This window comes from Castor canadensis, chromosome 5 (assembly GCF_047511655.1).
Source record: "Castor canadensis chromosome 5, mCasCan1.hap1v2, whole genome shotgun sequence".
NCBI classification, from domain to species: Eukaryota; Metazoa; Chordata; class Mammalia; order Rodentia; family Castoridae; genus Castor; species Castor canadensis.
Genome location: NC_133390.1, coordinates 89,618,375 through 89,633,688, shown reverse-complemented (window position 1 = coordinate 89,633,688; position 15,314 = coordinate 89,618,375). Strand labels below are relative to the sequence as shown.

Here is a 15,314-nt window from a genome sequence, read left to right as displayed (position 1 = left end):
TTAACTCCCCCTTTTTAAGGAGTAATCTATGAGTGAAACTCTGAGTTCCTTTGTATTTTGACTGTGAATTTGAACTTTCTTGGGTATTGCCCACACTATTTATAATGAAATATTTTTAGATGTTTAGGGACTGTTTATAGAATAAAATCTACTTGAATTGTTGTAAATGCCATGGTATATTTAAGTTAGGAGTTATTTACAATATTTTCTGACACAAAAGTCAATTTTATTATCTAGAAATATAGCTGACAGCAGCATTGTTACAGAACCATAATCTACTGGAAATTGAAGAAATGGCTACAAGCATCAGTGGTTCTTTTGGACTCTTCTGAAAATGTGATTAGTGTCTCCAAATCTGTATCTCATGGATAGATAGTTTATGGATAAACTGGGCATATAACAATTTCCCAGGGAACCATATGTTGGTGTATATGTTCTGGTGGAGTTTGCTCTTTTAACCACAGGTGTTTAATGAAATGAGCCTTCTAGTATGTTACCACTGTAGTGATATGATCCTGACTTCACAGGGTAAGTGAGACTTGAATTCTGCTGTATTAAAATCATTAATGGAGGATGAAGGTCACCATCAAATATAGCACCACACTATACTTATAGAAGTTATTTTACCAGAAGTTATTTAATAAGCAGCACATTTTGATTACTGGTCTTATTAACCCATTGGCTAAAGCATATGACTAAACTCCTGTGGCTTTTTGTTTCACATACACCTTATACACATGGCCTGAAGGTAATTTATGCAATACTTCTTGCATTCCTCTGTTTTGGATGCAACCTCTCAGGTATGGAATGTTCCACTAGTGTAGCATCATATTGATGCTCAAGAAATTTTGGATTCAGCAGCATTCTGGACTTTAGATTTTTGCATTAGGGATACTCAACCTGTATCAATTTTTATGTAGGTAAGTGCAAAGTATATTCTATAAAAAATTTCCCTTGGGGAAAAAAAGGACTAAGCATTTACCTTTAATCACAGCTCTGTATATATATATATACATATATATATGTATATATATGTATATATGGAGTAGGCCTGTTATTTCAGTTTTAAAATAACAGAGTGTTTGATTTTTATAGGTTTTTATAATTTTTAAATGCTGAAAAATCATACTTTAAATTTGATAAAGTTAGGCCTTTGTCCACATAAACACCTAAATGGAAAAACAAGGAAAAGGCATCATTCAAAGAAAGAGTTGCTCTTATAGGCAAGTCTGCTTTGTCATATAGGTAATGGGACTTTTTTGAGTTCCTCATTCAAATTTCAGATGTGCTTTCTGGAAAAAGCACCTCTAGCACTTTCAGATTTACTCAACATAGGAAGAAAGGATACCAAAGAAGAGGTTGTTTAGAGAGTCCCCAGGGAGCCCAGGACAAAAGTGTGGCTCTCCAGTCTTCTCTTAGGCCTCTGCCTCTTGAGATCTGTGTCTCTCCCACACCTGCTGTCTTGTTTCTGATCACAGAGCACACCTGGATTTATGGAAGCATGTGATAGTCCACTTCCTATTGCTCAGGTGCTCCTGTGGCTTTCTTCTGCAAGCATGAGTCAAAGAGGAAGTAACAAAATGACTTTCTGAGCCAGTGTCTTCCAAGTTGGAGCACAGTTTAGTGTTGGGCAATGCTTAGGTTGGAGTCGGGTATGACAGCCAGGTTCCCAGGTGAAGAGGATGAAAAGCCAGATGGCAGATAGCATGGAAAGGTAATGAAAACTGAACAGAAAGAGTTTGGGCGTTGATGGAGATATGGACAATAAAACAAGAGATATATGATAAAGAAGTATTTCCTTCTGTGGTCTGAGGTCAGAGACTTCTATATCTTACTTGTACTTATATCCTTCACAACTTCAAATAAGATGTCTACATGCAAAAAGTGTTCAATAAATGGTTGCCAAATGAGATAGTGACTTGGCAGAAACTGAAGACATAAGAATATCTGTCTTTAATAGTCCAATTAAATTGGGCCTTCAGTTGTTTGGATATAGGACTGATTATTTTAACTATAGGAAGTATCATATTATTTTCACTTGTATAGATAGATACAAATAGCTTTTCAATATGCCCTCTCCTCATTTTCAAACAAGTTTATGGTTTTCCTTTGGTGACTGAAGAATAAATAATTTTTTTAGGTCATAAAGGAAAAATTCAAAATTGAAGTGAATCTCCTAAGTACTCCCTCTTAACATCACTTCCATGTTGAATGCCATTTGTTCTTTCCTTATTCATTGGTAGGATAAGGTTTTTTTTGCCTTTTTTCTTGGAATTACTTTATTTAGTTTGAAAATACTTTCTGAACTTCTCTCATTTCATTCTCTGGGTAAAGAATAATTGGCATTATAAAAACAGTAAATGGCAAGTCAAAGGTTTCCAATTCTCTTTGTATAACTGAGTTGGGATGGTTGCAAGTTTAGTCTAATCTGAGCATCAGACCTGAGTTAAGACCCACTTTATTAGTTTGCTAATATTTTGGCTCAGTTTGTTTACATTTAAATTTTTTCATTTCTTATCTTGTTGTGGCCTCTTCTCAGTATTTGGGTCAGTTCAAAGATTATTCTAGGAGTGTGGGTGTGACACAATGGTAGATTACATGCTTAGCATGCACAAGACCCTGGGTTCAACACCCAGCATGCATACAAAAAAGACCCTTCTAGTGGTAACAGATTTCTCTTTCTCTTTCAGGACCCCATTTAACTGGCACCTTTTCTAGGTAAGGAGGTGAGTACCTTTTAAAAGCATCTCCATGTTCCTATCTTCTATCAGTACCATAATCTTAGATTTATCTCTTTTCCTCCCCAGTAGATTACAACCTTCTTGAGCTCAGAGACCTCACCTGATTCTTTTTTTACATCTCACAGTAGCAATTTAATAAATGCTGACTGATTTTGTGCAGTCTAACCAAATACTGAATCATACAAAGGAATGATTATGTGGATAGCCTCAATTTCATAGTGAGTTTAAACAATTCACAGAGAGGTCAGTGGTCCTGAGAAATGTTTAGCCATTTCTTCATAGGTTTTAACCTATACATCTAAGTCCATTTTCCCCCAGTGTCACATCTTTTAAATGTCTGGAAACCTAGAAGTGCCTGAAGAAACATTTCCAAATGCAGGACTTCTACCAATTATGCTAAGTCTTCTCTCAAGAAATCAAGAATTCCAAGAGTGAATGCCTAATGAGAAAAATGGAAATAAAGGCGTGGTCTGCCTGCATGTCCAACACTTGGAAGATAAACATGGACCAATGCGATTGGGAGGCCAATAACACCTCAAGACTTTTAGCCTTCCTACCTTCCTCAGTGATTTTAAATCAGAGATTCAAATCTGTAGAGTTTGAATGCTGACACAGAAACACAGGGAAGCAAACAGTAAAAGTAAGAAGATCGGTAAGAACTTGCATGTAGGCTTTTCTTGTCTCAAAAGGCTATGAACCCTTATGCCTTCCTTGTAATCAAATAGTCAGCCAAGTAACTTCAATTGAATCATGACATTCAGACTGCTCAGTTCATATGGTTAATATTAGTTACCACATGAATGCATGCAGTATCATTCAGCAATAATAGATTATTGTCTTTCTTAAAACTTTACCTGAAAATACATTTGCCTTATTTCAACTTGAATTACTCTAGTTTTAATGTTTAAAAATCATTATATGATCTAACTATAGACTATTAACAAAGATGAAAGGAAAGTATTTTGCTTTTAAATATTGTCTGTTACTTAAACTCCAGTATATGTTTATATTGCTTGCTTCATAAATTAAATTTAACTTTATCTTTAAGGAAATGTATTGCTTAGATGTTTTACTCAAAAATGTACTGTGACAGTTTTGTGATAACTTATGTCACTAAAAATAACAAAGCAAAAACATTTTGAATAAAAATTTGAATAATACTTTATTATTTCATAATTTTATGCTTCAGATTAATAATCTTGAACTACTGTTTTGGTTTGAAGTAAAATTCTGTGTTTTTATATTTAAGCATTGTAGTACTTAAAGAATTATTTGAAGAGTTAAAACACTGAAGCTAGCAAGTTAGAAATAGCTGACAAATCTCGTATTTGTAATGTTGGTTTAAAAATTATAATATGCTGCCTTTTTATCTCATTTAAATGATAGAAAAGCTATAAGCCTGTTTTGTTCTACATGAACAAAACACAAATTTTTTAATATGTTTGTTTCAGTGCATTTAAAAAATTCTTTTACTATCTCTGACACTGTTAATTTCAAGTATGTGGCATTATATATATTTTGTGTGTGTGTGTGGTATTGGGGTATGAATCTAGGGCCTTGTGCCTGCTAGGGAGGCACTCTACCACTTGAGCTATGACTCTAGTCATTTCTGCTCTGGTTATTTTTGAGTTAGGGTCTCACATTTTGCCCAGGCTGGCCTGGACCGTGATTCTCCTCTTTATGCTTCTTACTGTAGCTGGGATGACAATGTATGCCAATGTCTAGTTATTGTTGACATGTGGTCTCACAAACTTTTTGCCTGGGCTGGCCTAGAGCCTCGATCCTCCCAATCTAGCTTTTCAAGTAGCTAGGATTACAGGTATGAACCGCGAGCACCAGGCTTAGTATGTGGCATTTGTTAAATATGTTTTCATTTGCTATGCTATAATTAAACTATTTGTTTGTGGTCTCATTAATCTTATACAAGTTTATTATTAAACACAAGTTTAGAAATCTGTGTAATGTTTATCAACATAGTGATCAGATTGCGAGAGATTCATTAATATTAAAACTAAGTTGACTGACTCAACCTATTGAAAAGACAACTAAATCATTACCATGAATCCCATAAACATTCAGACTTTGAGAACCATGTCATGGTAACAGAATTAAGTTCCTATGGGATAACTGTACTGTCCCACTCCCAGTTCCTAGGTACAAGTCCCAGAGGATCTTCTTGTCAAGGGTAGCCACGTAATAACTTCAACTCTTTGACTTGATTTAAATACAAACATTTTCTATACTACAAACATTTTCTAGATGGACAGTTGGACTTATAAAATGATTCTATGTATAAAGAAATGAACAGATATTAACAGTTTGGATAGCACTAAGGCAGGCAGGAGGATGTAATTAATGCAATCATTTTAAGTTGGAAATAGAGACCCAAGGAAGGCCATGATTTTTGAAGTCTTGACAATGTTCTTCCAATTAAGGACATTACTCTTTTTATCTTTATCAGACACACACAACAAACTAAGATCGAGGTATAATGAGTGGGAACAGATAGAAAAACAAAGGCTGAGTATGAAGCAAAAGAAAATGTCCTATAACCAGAAGAGACTTGGAATACAGTTGTAGCACACTGTGCTCTGACAGAAAAAAATGAGTGGGATGTACTTTGCTAAAAACAGAAAAAAAGTGCCCAGGATATATGGTCAAAATGAAAATTTCACAAAGTTCCTTGAGACAAAAATTCTCACTAAAGTAATTTCATTCTCATAAAGATAATACAGTTTTCTCTATGACAATCTCCTGGCAGATTGGATTTGTTTATACTATTTAAAGTTTAGAGCAGTGCTACTTAATAGAAATATAATGAGAGTCTTGTAATTTAAAAAGTTCCAGTATCCATTTTTTAAAAAGTGAAAAGAAACAAGTAAAATGAACTTCAATAATATAGTTTGACATGTGATCAACATAAAAATTACTAATGTGAAAGCTTACACAAATTTTTTTGGATTAGGTCTCCAGAAATCTGGTGTGTGTTCTATATTTGCAACACATCTCAGTTTTTAGAAGCCTGAAGTGCTCAGAAGCCCACATGACTAGTGGCTACTGTACTGGACAGCACAGGTCTAGAGAAACTTTATCCTCAAAGACTTGATGATTCAAAATTTTCCCCACTTTGAACCTTTCATCAATACACACTTGTTTACATACTGTTTAAGTATTTATCTAAGACAGCATGAACTTGAAATTGTTAATACAGAATTAATAGTCACATTAAACAAAAAAAGCAACTCTCAGGGGCCTAAGAATTTCTGAGTTGGGGTCATCTGGCCACCTCTTCTACTTTGTTCAGTTTGGCCAATCTACTATAGATAGCTTCACCGAAGTATGTTTAGTTAAGTCCCTCTAAAACTTGTGAAACCATAACAAAATCATGTAATTTAAAAAATGATGGCATATAGAACTACTGCACACTTATAATCTGTTGAGTGAAGTTACTAATATTGTGACTTATTCTATATATTATCTGTTATAATTATCGCAAAGACATTATTGAGAAAGTAGTAATTAGCTTCAGCCATTTCTGAAATCTATGAAATGAGCAGCTGGCATTTCTATACCAGTGATGAAGATGAGTTAATGTATCCAGCAGAGTGTATGTAGCACTATGTCATAAGGGAATTTACAGGAGACACTGGGACAAACATGTGTCAAGACACTAGTACATTCACACAGGATAACGAGTAAGAATGTGGTATGGTACATGGACTGGATGCTGTGGTTGCCAGAGGAAGTACTCACTTTTTCAGATCATTCTGCTTCTTTTTGGCTTGTGCACGCCACAGGTGCATAGCAGGGAAGAAGCCACTTGTATATAGTGGAAAAAGTATATCAACTAATAAAACTGCATTTGACCGAGAAATAATTGCATCACAGTTGTCACTGAATTAATTCGATAAAATTGTCAATACAATAGTTGCATTAAATTTTATGAATCAGAATTCTTTGCTGATTCATAAACTGGCCAGTATGCAATAAGAATATGATGCATCAAAGAAAGCATTATATAATCTTCATGCAGTAAAATTATAACTAGTAGCTCAAAAATAGTTAATGCAACATTAGACAGGGATTAAAGAAGGAACTTTGTACACACAAATTTTCTGGATGTGAGAGAATGGTAATAATTTCTTTTCTATATTAAAAAATCAAAAATATTTTGCATTGTATTTTAAATTTAAGCTTAAGCTGTAATGGTAATTTTGAACATCTGGAAAGTACATAGTAGTGCATGGTTTGGGAGAAAAATTTGGGGGGGCCTGAGCCTGTCCAAAGTAGGATGTCCTGAGAAGGTGTGTTGTAGCATAACATGCCAACACGAGTTATGTGAAGGTGTGTGTGTCTCTGTCATTAATCAAGAACTTCAAGCAATTTTAACCTCCCAATTATTCACCTGAGGAACTATGGAATGGCTATTTTGGACATGGAATTCATAAAAGTTGGACTCTGATAAGCAGGAGATCAATGTAAAACTGCATATACTTCACAGATGGAAATTAAAGAATGAAGAACTTGGTAAAGAGAAAGCAAATGTCTTTCCAATTACTCTAATGGTGACAGGTAAAAGCATCTCTTCTTTATGGATAAAAAACCCCAATGACATAAAATTTATCCCAAAGTCTTGGGAATCTTTAATAGCTTAAAAAATTACTCAATTTTAATGTTATATGTTATAATTTTCATTGTTTACAATATAGTATTTAGATAAAATAAAAACCACATATGTTGGCAGCAGCTGGAGATGAGCTCTGCTGATATTCTAAAAATAAGTTGCCATAATTTAGCTTTTGATATAAATGCTTTTCATGAGGCCTGTGAGGGGACATTTTTCTAATTCTAGGCACATGTGTATATAATTGGAACTGAATCACTGCATTTACTATTGCATTATGGAAAAAATGAAATGTTTAAAATAACAATCTAATCTAAATCGTAAGATAAATGCAAGTAAAATATTTTTCATTTAAGAATTTAAAACTGGTAGTTCCACAGAGTGGTGATGAGTATGTTATACATATTTATGTAGATTTTACAGGGTGTTTCAAAAGTCCCCAAGGACATACAGCACCCACAGTCTCAGTGTGTCTTTGCGTACAAGTGCAAAGTTTTTCTACACTTGTCATAACAAGTGCTGAAAATGGCCCTCATGCTTTTAATAGAGATGGCATTCTTGTCAAGGTCACTAAGGATGAGAAGGGTCACAAATGCCATTTTCTCCATGGGGACTCAGAGACTTCTGGCTCAATCCTGTAAATTGCTTATCCACATAGATATGTATAGATAAATATGTAATAGGCAGTCACAACATAAATATATTTAACATTAAAGAAAATTTAGATACACTACTGGTAAACTGACATATGTATACAATATAGCTGTATTTATTCATAGGAATTTGATTTTTGTGGTTCAAATGCACCATCGACTTATTTCTTTCCCAAAGTTGTTAACAAGACTCCTTTTAAAGAAGCAACATGTTCTTCTCGCACATACATTTTTTTAAAGCTAAAGTTTAGTAACGAAAATTAATATCCATGAATAAATAACTATTCTTTTTTAAAAGCAAATTTGGTTTTCATTTATATTTGTACAGTTGTTTCATTAAACTGTCTTAAAAATAATTGGCTCAAAAGTTACTGTTTTGTTTCTCTAGTTAATGATCACATTGTCTGATATATTAACATATGTCAGCTTCCTACAGGAACCCTATGGGTCTGCCCACCTGTGATGTCATAGTAAGGAGGGGCTTTTCTTCAGCAGACTCCTCCCTCGGTATCTCCTTCATCACCATGGCAACAGCCTTATCTGCCGCCCTAGAGCCTTTTCCCTATAACAGTGAAATCAACAATGACTTGTGTCAGGAGAAATCTTTAACTTATGATTTATTACAAGATACTCTAATGTTTAAAGAGCAATCCAACATAAATGAAGAGAAAGGCTGCTGCAAGTGAATCTTGAGGCTTTTGGCTGAGGAGAAAACACAGAAAATCTGAAAAAAGATTATTCGTGAACTTTTAGTTAGCTACTTTTTCACCTTTACAGATGACTGATTTAATTTTAACATAGAATTTTATATGTATAATATATTTGAAGGCAATTAAAATGACATGAACATATTTTTATAGTATCAGTTTAACACACTGTGATTGCCTATTATGGTCATTTATAAAGCATTAATTACTAAACCATCCCTAGACATTTTGAATGAAGGAGTTTGGGACAGAGATTAGGATCAGGCTCTGACTCCCACAGAGGGCTTTTGCTGGGTAGTCTCTGAAGTCTTTCATTTTTAAGAGAATTGAGAATAAAATGTGTGAAAAGGTCTTATAAAATCAGCAAAAATTCTTCAGTGACTTGACATACCAGAAATTCACCCAGCTTATTTTGTGGAGATAGTATGACCTGGGTTTAAAAAATAATTTTTTTGTGCTACTTTCAATGTTTTTGAGACATTGAGAAATTTTTGTAAGATTTTAGATATTTCTTTTAATTGGAGAACTCTAGAAATCCAGAAGTAAAAGATAATTAACACTGAGACACTGATCTTTCTAACCTGAATGTTTGTCTCTTATTTTCTGCTTGTTGCATGCAAGCAGAATTATGAACTTTGAAGGGATATGCTGGCTTTTTGTCTTTTGAGTTACCAGATTACTAAATTTTTAAGCTTAGAGATGGCTTAATGGGAAAAACAAAACAAAATATCACCTACTCAGCCCCACTAGAAATATCTCATACTATGTAAAAATTAATCTTTAAACACTTTAAAAGCAAAAACTTCCATTTTCTCAGGTCTCTGAGTAGAACCTCCTGGAGTAAATCATTTTATACTAAGAGCACATACCACTATTTGTGTTGTAAGTCTACTTAAAATACAAGTGTAGCCAACAAGTATCCTAGGTAAAGAAAAAAATGGACAGAGGGATGTGTTTCCTGAAAAGGGAATTAGCTAGGGTCAGTATTAACTCCAGAGCTTAATAAATCTTGATAGTTTCTATGTAATGAAAAAAGCTAGAATTACATCATTATTTTGGGCTTTCCAAGGGCTTTAATTATTTAGAAAGTAACTTTACTCTAGGGAGCAAAACAGGGTCCATTTTTTTCAGGCATTAAGTTTCTAAAATGTAGCCAACAGTGAAAACAAACAGAAAGTTTTATACAGATAATAAATTTTAAAATGTCTGAATATGCTTACATTCCTGAAAGTTTGTCTCTGGCTTGCTTTGACTTAAGAACTAGCATACAGAATGTGTGATTTTTAAGATGGAATCTCAAATATGGGTGGTTTTATTCAGCAGATATGTTAGTAGCCATTTTCATATGTGTTCTGAAAAGATTATATGGCCAGAATTCTTAGAAAAACTGACTTCTTGAAGAATAAAGAGAAACTTAATGGTTCATTGCATAACTAATCAGGCTGTATGTTTATTTCAGCTTTCTTCTTTAATGAAGCAATGTGAACGTTCTAAAATAGAGATGCATGCAATTCTGACTTCTGGGGGAAGATTTATTATGACACAATTATACTGTTTTATCATTTTTTCAAATTTAAAAGTTCCTTGGTTGAAATATTAGACGCTATTAGCATAGTACATATTCATAAACTACACTCACTTACAGATTAAATATGGTTTATAACAAATATTTTTGCAACTTGTTTTTTGAAAAGAGCAAAATCATTTGTGAAGTCGTTCCATGCTCCAAGAAGTTCTACTGATATAGCAATAAATAAAGTGGCATGCTTATATTTAAATTCCTACTATATTTAAAAGAAGAAATCTAATATTACAAGATGTAATTAAAAATAATAATTTACCCTTTTTTGGGCTAAGAAAAAAATGTCAATTGATAAGCATCTCAAAAAATTTCAGCTCAAAGTTTCAATGTATCATTTATTTGAAATGCTACCAATCCATCAACTACATAGATATATTGTTTACATGTGCAACTACAATAGCTAGAATTAGCAACAGACATGCCATCTCACTAAAACAAAAATAAAAATGAAACAAAAATTAGTCCTTTCATGCTGAACTCTAGAACAAAGCAGTGGTCAGCTAGAAAGGATGTATAATAAATACATGCGGTGCTTTTTATTTCTTGCAGAAAAAACCCACCAAAGCCAGGGTCAGGTCACTTTTTTGAAGACAGTGCCACTTTTTCTTCAAGGTTACACCTACTACCTGAAAAGAGTCATGACACCCATGTTAGTGCCTGCTACAACTTTTTCTTTACAGCCTTTTGGCTTCTGAGATAATACCCCATAAGCCTCACTGTTTTATAAGTGTACTATGGCCTGAGAATAGAAAGGGAAGGTCTGCCACAATGACATCTCCATAGATGCAGATAGTGTCTAACCACTGCCAAGTCAAGTGAATACACTCATATATCAAAGCAAGATTTCCCCCAGATCCTATTGCCACCTCCACCTGGCATTGTAAAATCAAGCTGTGTTATTTCTGAGTTCTTCATTTATCTTGTGGGATAATGCTTCTAGAATTCAGAATATGTCTAATAATTGATTTAGCAATCCATAAAACTATTAAACTTTGCTTATCAGTTCTGACAGTAATACAACTGTGCAGGTTTCTTTTTCATTGAAGTCAGTAGTTCAACACATGAAAAGAAATATATATGCATAATTATTCAGTCTTCAAACCCAAATTTAGAAATATAACTACATGAAAGAGTCAGTATTGATCAATTATTTGAAACAACATGAAGACAACAAAGAAAATACACACTGAAAATACACTCAAGTATAAAAGTGGTTTCTGTACTTCAGATTACATTAAAGCATACATTGTATGCTTCTATGACATTCTTAGTAAGACCAGGAAAGAACAGAGAAATTTTAGAAGCTGGTTATCACTTTATGATATCCTTCAGCAATAATTTCATTTCATTTCTTCTCAAATCATATACGAAAATCATGTTTTCCCACTTCCTTATTGAATTTCTTGAGATATTTTTGACTAGAAAACAATATAAGGATAAGAAGAAACTTTTACTTTTCTTGGTGTTTTATCTTTTTTTTTCTTGGTGATATATCTGATTCTTTTATCATTTGTTTCTTTGTCTGTGAAATATATAAAATGATGACATGTCTAATGACTAATTCTTGAAAATGACCTCTTAAACTTCTATCCTAAAGCAGGCATGAATAAATGAGACACAAGGAGCATAGCAAGTGGCATTAACATTTATTAAGAAGACTCAATATTGGTGCACATTTTTGTTGTTAATATGGAATGGAAGAAACAGAGTACAAAATACGGGATGTTGCAGGAGCCTCTCATCCTGGATAACTGGCTGTGGAGCCTCCTGATGTTTTCAGATGAGGAGATGTTGGCTGCAGTCTCACCTCACAGCAAAGGAAATTAAACTATTTTGAGAAGATTCCAAGCATGGGGCACTCTGCTAGATGTCTGATGTAATTTTACTTACCTGAACTCATGATAACTCTGTGGGCAGATATCATATTCTGAGGATACTGAAGTTAAAAGATGGTGCGATTTGGCCAAGGCCTCAAAACGATTTTGTGGCTGAGCCAGATCTGCCTCACAGGCCTTCAGGCTTCCTTCCTACCACACTGTTCCTCTGGCTGAGGGAGGTTAGAAGGCTCTCCTTCATGCCTTCAACTGACCGTGACAAATGTCAATTGTTAAGGTATTAATCAAATTTTCAATTTCAGGCACTAGCCACTTCTCAGTATAATCACTCAGATCAGCTATAAGCAAACATCAGTATTGTTATTATTATTATTTGGTGTTGGGGATTGAATCCAGGGCCTCCATCATGGCTAGCAAGTGCTCTACACTGAGATACACCCTAACTCTCCCAGTCTTTAAGCAAACATTTGCTGAGAAATGTTTTCATTCTCTATTATGGAAGAATTGGCCATCTACAATTTCACCCAGGAATACATTTCTAAACAAATGCTTTTATTTCTTTTATCTTCATGGAAAATGAATCAAAGCATTTTCAAGTATACTACCTCTGAATTCTACAGATCTTGGTAGGTTTATAACTGTAAGCACCCCTCTAATTCTTACTAAATGCTAAAAAAATGCCATTATGTTGTCTTCACTAAGATTTTCTTGAGATTTATTTTGGGCGCATGAAATACCTATATAGTGCAATTCCACAGCTATACAGTTCATTCGTAATCAATTTGCTAGTTATACATTTCATTACTGCTGCCATGGGGTTTATAATTTAAAAGCTTTTTATGATTCTTAATCTGTCATTGATAATCTAGAGTCTCTTTATAAAAGATATTAAATAGAAGAGGGAATACATTAAAATAGGAGAAAAGCACAAGACTATAACATACGGATCTTAAAAAGAGCCTTCTTTTTGTTGCTATTATAAAAACCAATACATATTGTTGCTAAAAATTGAGAAAAAAACAAACAGGAAATAAAAATAACAACTCTGATATTTTCTTGCATTTTTTAAAATGTTATATTCTAATTTTACAATATTGAAAATTAAATAGACTTTTAGGATGGATGCTTTAAGGGTAGACATACTATCACCTAGCTTATAGGTATGAAACGATGGGGTTTATTTCCTCATATATACATACATACATGTAAAAAAATACCTGTCATCTACATAATTTTAGCCACATTGTTTAAAATGAAATATTATTCAGTTTTGCATATGCTAAAAATATTAAACATTTCACAAATTCTTAACACTTGAGGGAAACTGGTCACAAAAAAGCTACTGTCTGATGACTGTTCTTTTCTGTCACATGCAGAGACAACATAACATTCTTTCACTTGGATAGGTAAATGTCCCAGAAGGGTCATGCTCTCTTCAAACTCCCTACACAGCAAAAGGTCAGAACAATGTTTCCCAGTGGACTTCAAGCACTGATGGTCCCCACCTGCCATTTTGTGCCCTTTCCCAGCTAAATGTGCTCCTGTAGATTTCTTCCAACATAAGTGAGAGTTCAGGCAAGGCTAGGTTCTACCTAACTCATTCCCCCCGCCCCATCAGCATTTTGTATGCTTCTAAAGTGGTAGAAATAGAACTAAATCTCAGCATACTAATTCTTGTTTCTAATCAACTTGAAGGAAGCACAGATCTAGTTGTAAATAATCGGGAAGCCAGGACAGAATTGTCTTTTAATCAGAGATTCATATGCGAAATTCACAACTCATAATGAATTCCCCATTGGTTCAGTGATCTGTGTGTACCTGGAAATAATGTGATTTCTGATTAATTAATAAGAATATTTAAGTTATAGCAAATAAGGTGATGCCTATCTATTTTAAATAATGACACAGGGCATTTAAGAGAAGGACTCCCCATTGACCACAGATTTCTCCTTTACTATCTTTTCCCACACTACAGTATTGGTTTTGTTTGTTTTGTTTTGTTTGTTTGTTTTCAGACCCAGGTGCATATATCCCCAAGCCATCACCTTTGCCAGGAAGTCTTCTGAGATTAATGAGGAGTGACTAATTACATCTTACTAGATAACTCCTGTGCTTTCAGTCTGTGTTATGTATTAATTGGCACTTTTTCTTTTGCCCTTCCAGACTGTGGATGGGAGGCTGGACTTCAGGTGGGAGAAAGTAATGGATGAAATCTCTATGATCTTTGACAAGTCTGCACCCATAAAAGTTGCTGGGATTCCACACTTGTTATGTGCATATTTACTTTACTTGGCCTGAATGATATGTTCAGGGTGACAATATGACTTTCATGGATCCTGGGCATTTTTCGCTTCATAGGTCCATTCCTCTAGAAAAACGAAATTTAAATAATCCTTTATGACTGCATCAGTATAAAGACAAACCCATGAAGACTGGACTTATTATTACACATTCAATATTATGAAATAGTCATTTTGGGGCTCTGATTTTAAGAGTTATTACAGTGAAAACATTTTCATAGGCCCTTAAAAGCTTCCTGGGGTCCTATGTGCCATGCCCACTGTGTCTAATGGATGATGTGGTGTCTCTTTGAGTCAATATGGCACCCCTGCTGATGGGCCGTCCTCCAGGTGATCTAATTTAGCAGCCATGCATTTCCCTCTAGATCCTTCCTGCCCTAACTGGTCCCTTTGTTGCTGCTTTGGCTCTTTCTGTTAGTGGATCAGGGAGTCTTTCCTACCAATAGTCACAAGTCATACTGGGAGCACAATCAGTAGCTTCCATCCTATAGTCATTAAAACACACTGTCAAAAAAAAAAAAATTGGACTATTCCAGACTCATGCAGAAATTACTGGACTATAGCATGGCCTGGATTGTCATTCCTAAAGGTCGCTCTCCACCAACCTGTCTCAGCACCTCACTCACCCTGCCTCGAGGCGGATTTCTGATCATTCAGGAAGCATTGAGGAAAAGTGTCAACCTGAGACTCTTCCTTCATTAAGAAGAGTCTGATTTTAATGTGCAGAGTCGTCCATTGGTTATAAATTATGTTTTGCCATTGTTTTTTCTGATTATGTAGTTGGCCACTTGAACAGAATTGCCAGCTATCCCCATTTCCTGAGCCTTGCATGCACACTGAGCTCCTCCCTGGGACCTTATTAGAATTCTTTG

The 15,314-nt window shown here is 34.5% G+C and overlaps 1 protein-coding gene across 24 annotated transcripts in view; it reads right to left on the bottom strand.

Moving 5' to 3' along the window:
* Positions 1 to 15,314, bottom strand: part of Pex5l (peroxisomal biogenesis factor 5 like) — a 233,590-nt gene that overhangs the window by 98,895 nt on the left and 119,381 nt on the right. For 9 of the 24 annotated variants that reach the window (XM_074073694.1, XM_074073700.1, XM_074073703.1 and 6 more), the window contains one exon: positions 8,476 to 8,580. The exons of 8 other annotated variants lie outside the window; for them this stretch is intronic. In XM_074073694.1, coding sequence (XP_073929795.1) covers positions 8,476 to 8,580 — 105 coding nt within the window. Of the gene's footprint in view, positions 1 to 6,494; positions 6,561 to 8,475; positions 8,581 to 10,867; positions 10,934 to 15,314 lie in introns of those variants that run through there. 7 more of the 24 variants (XM_074073696.1, XM_074073699.1, XM_074073688.1 and 4 more) reach the window with 2 other exon arrangements.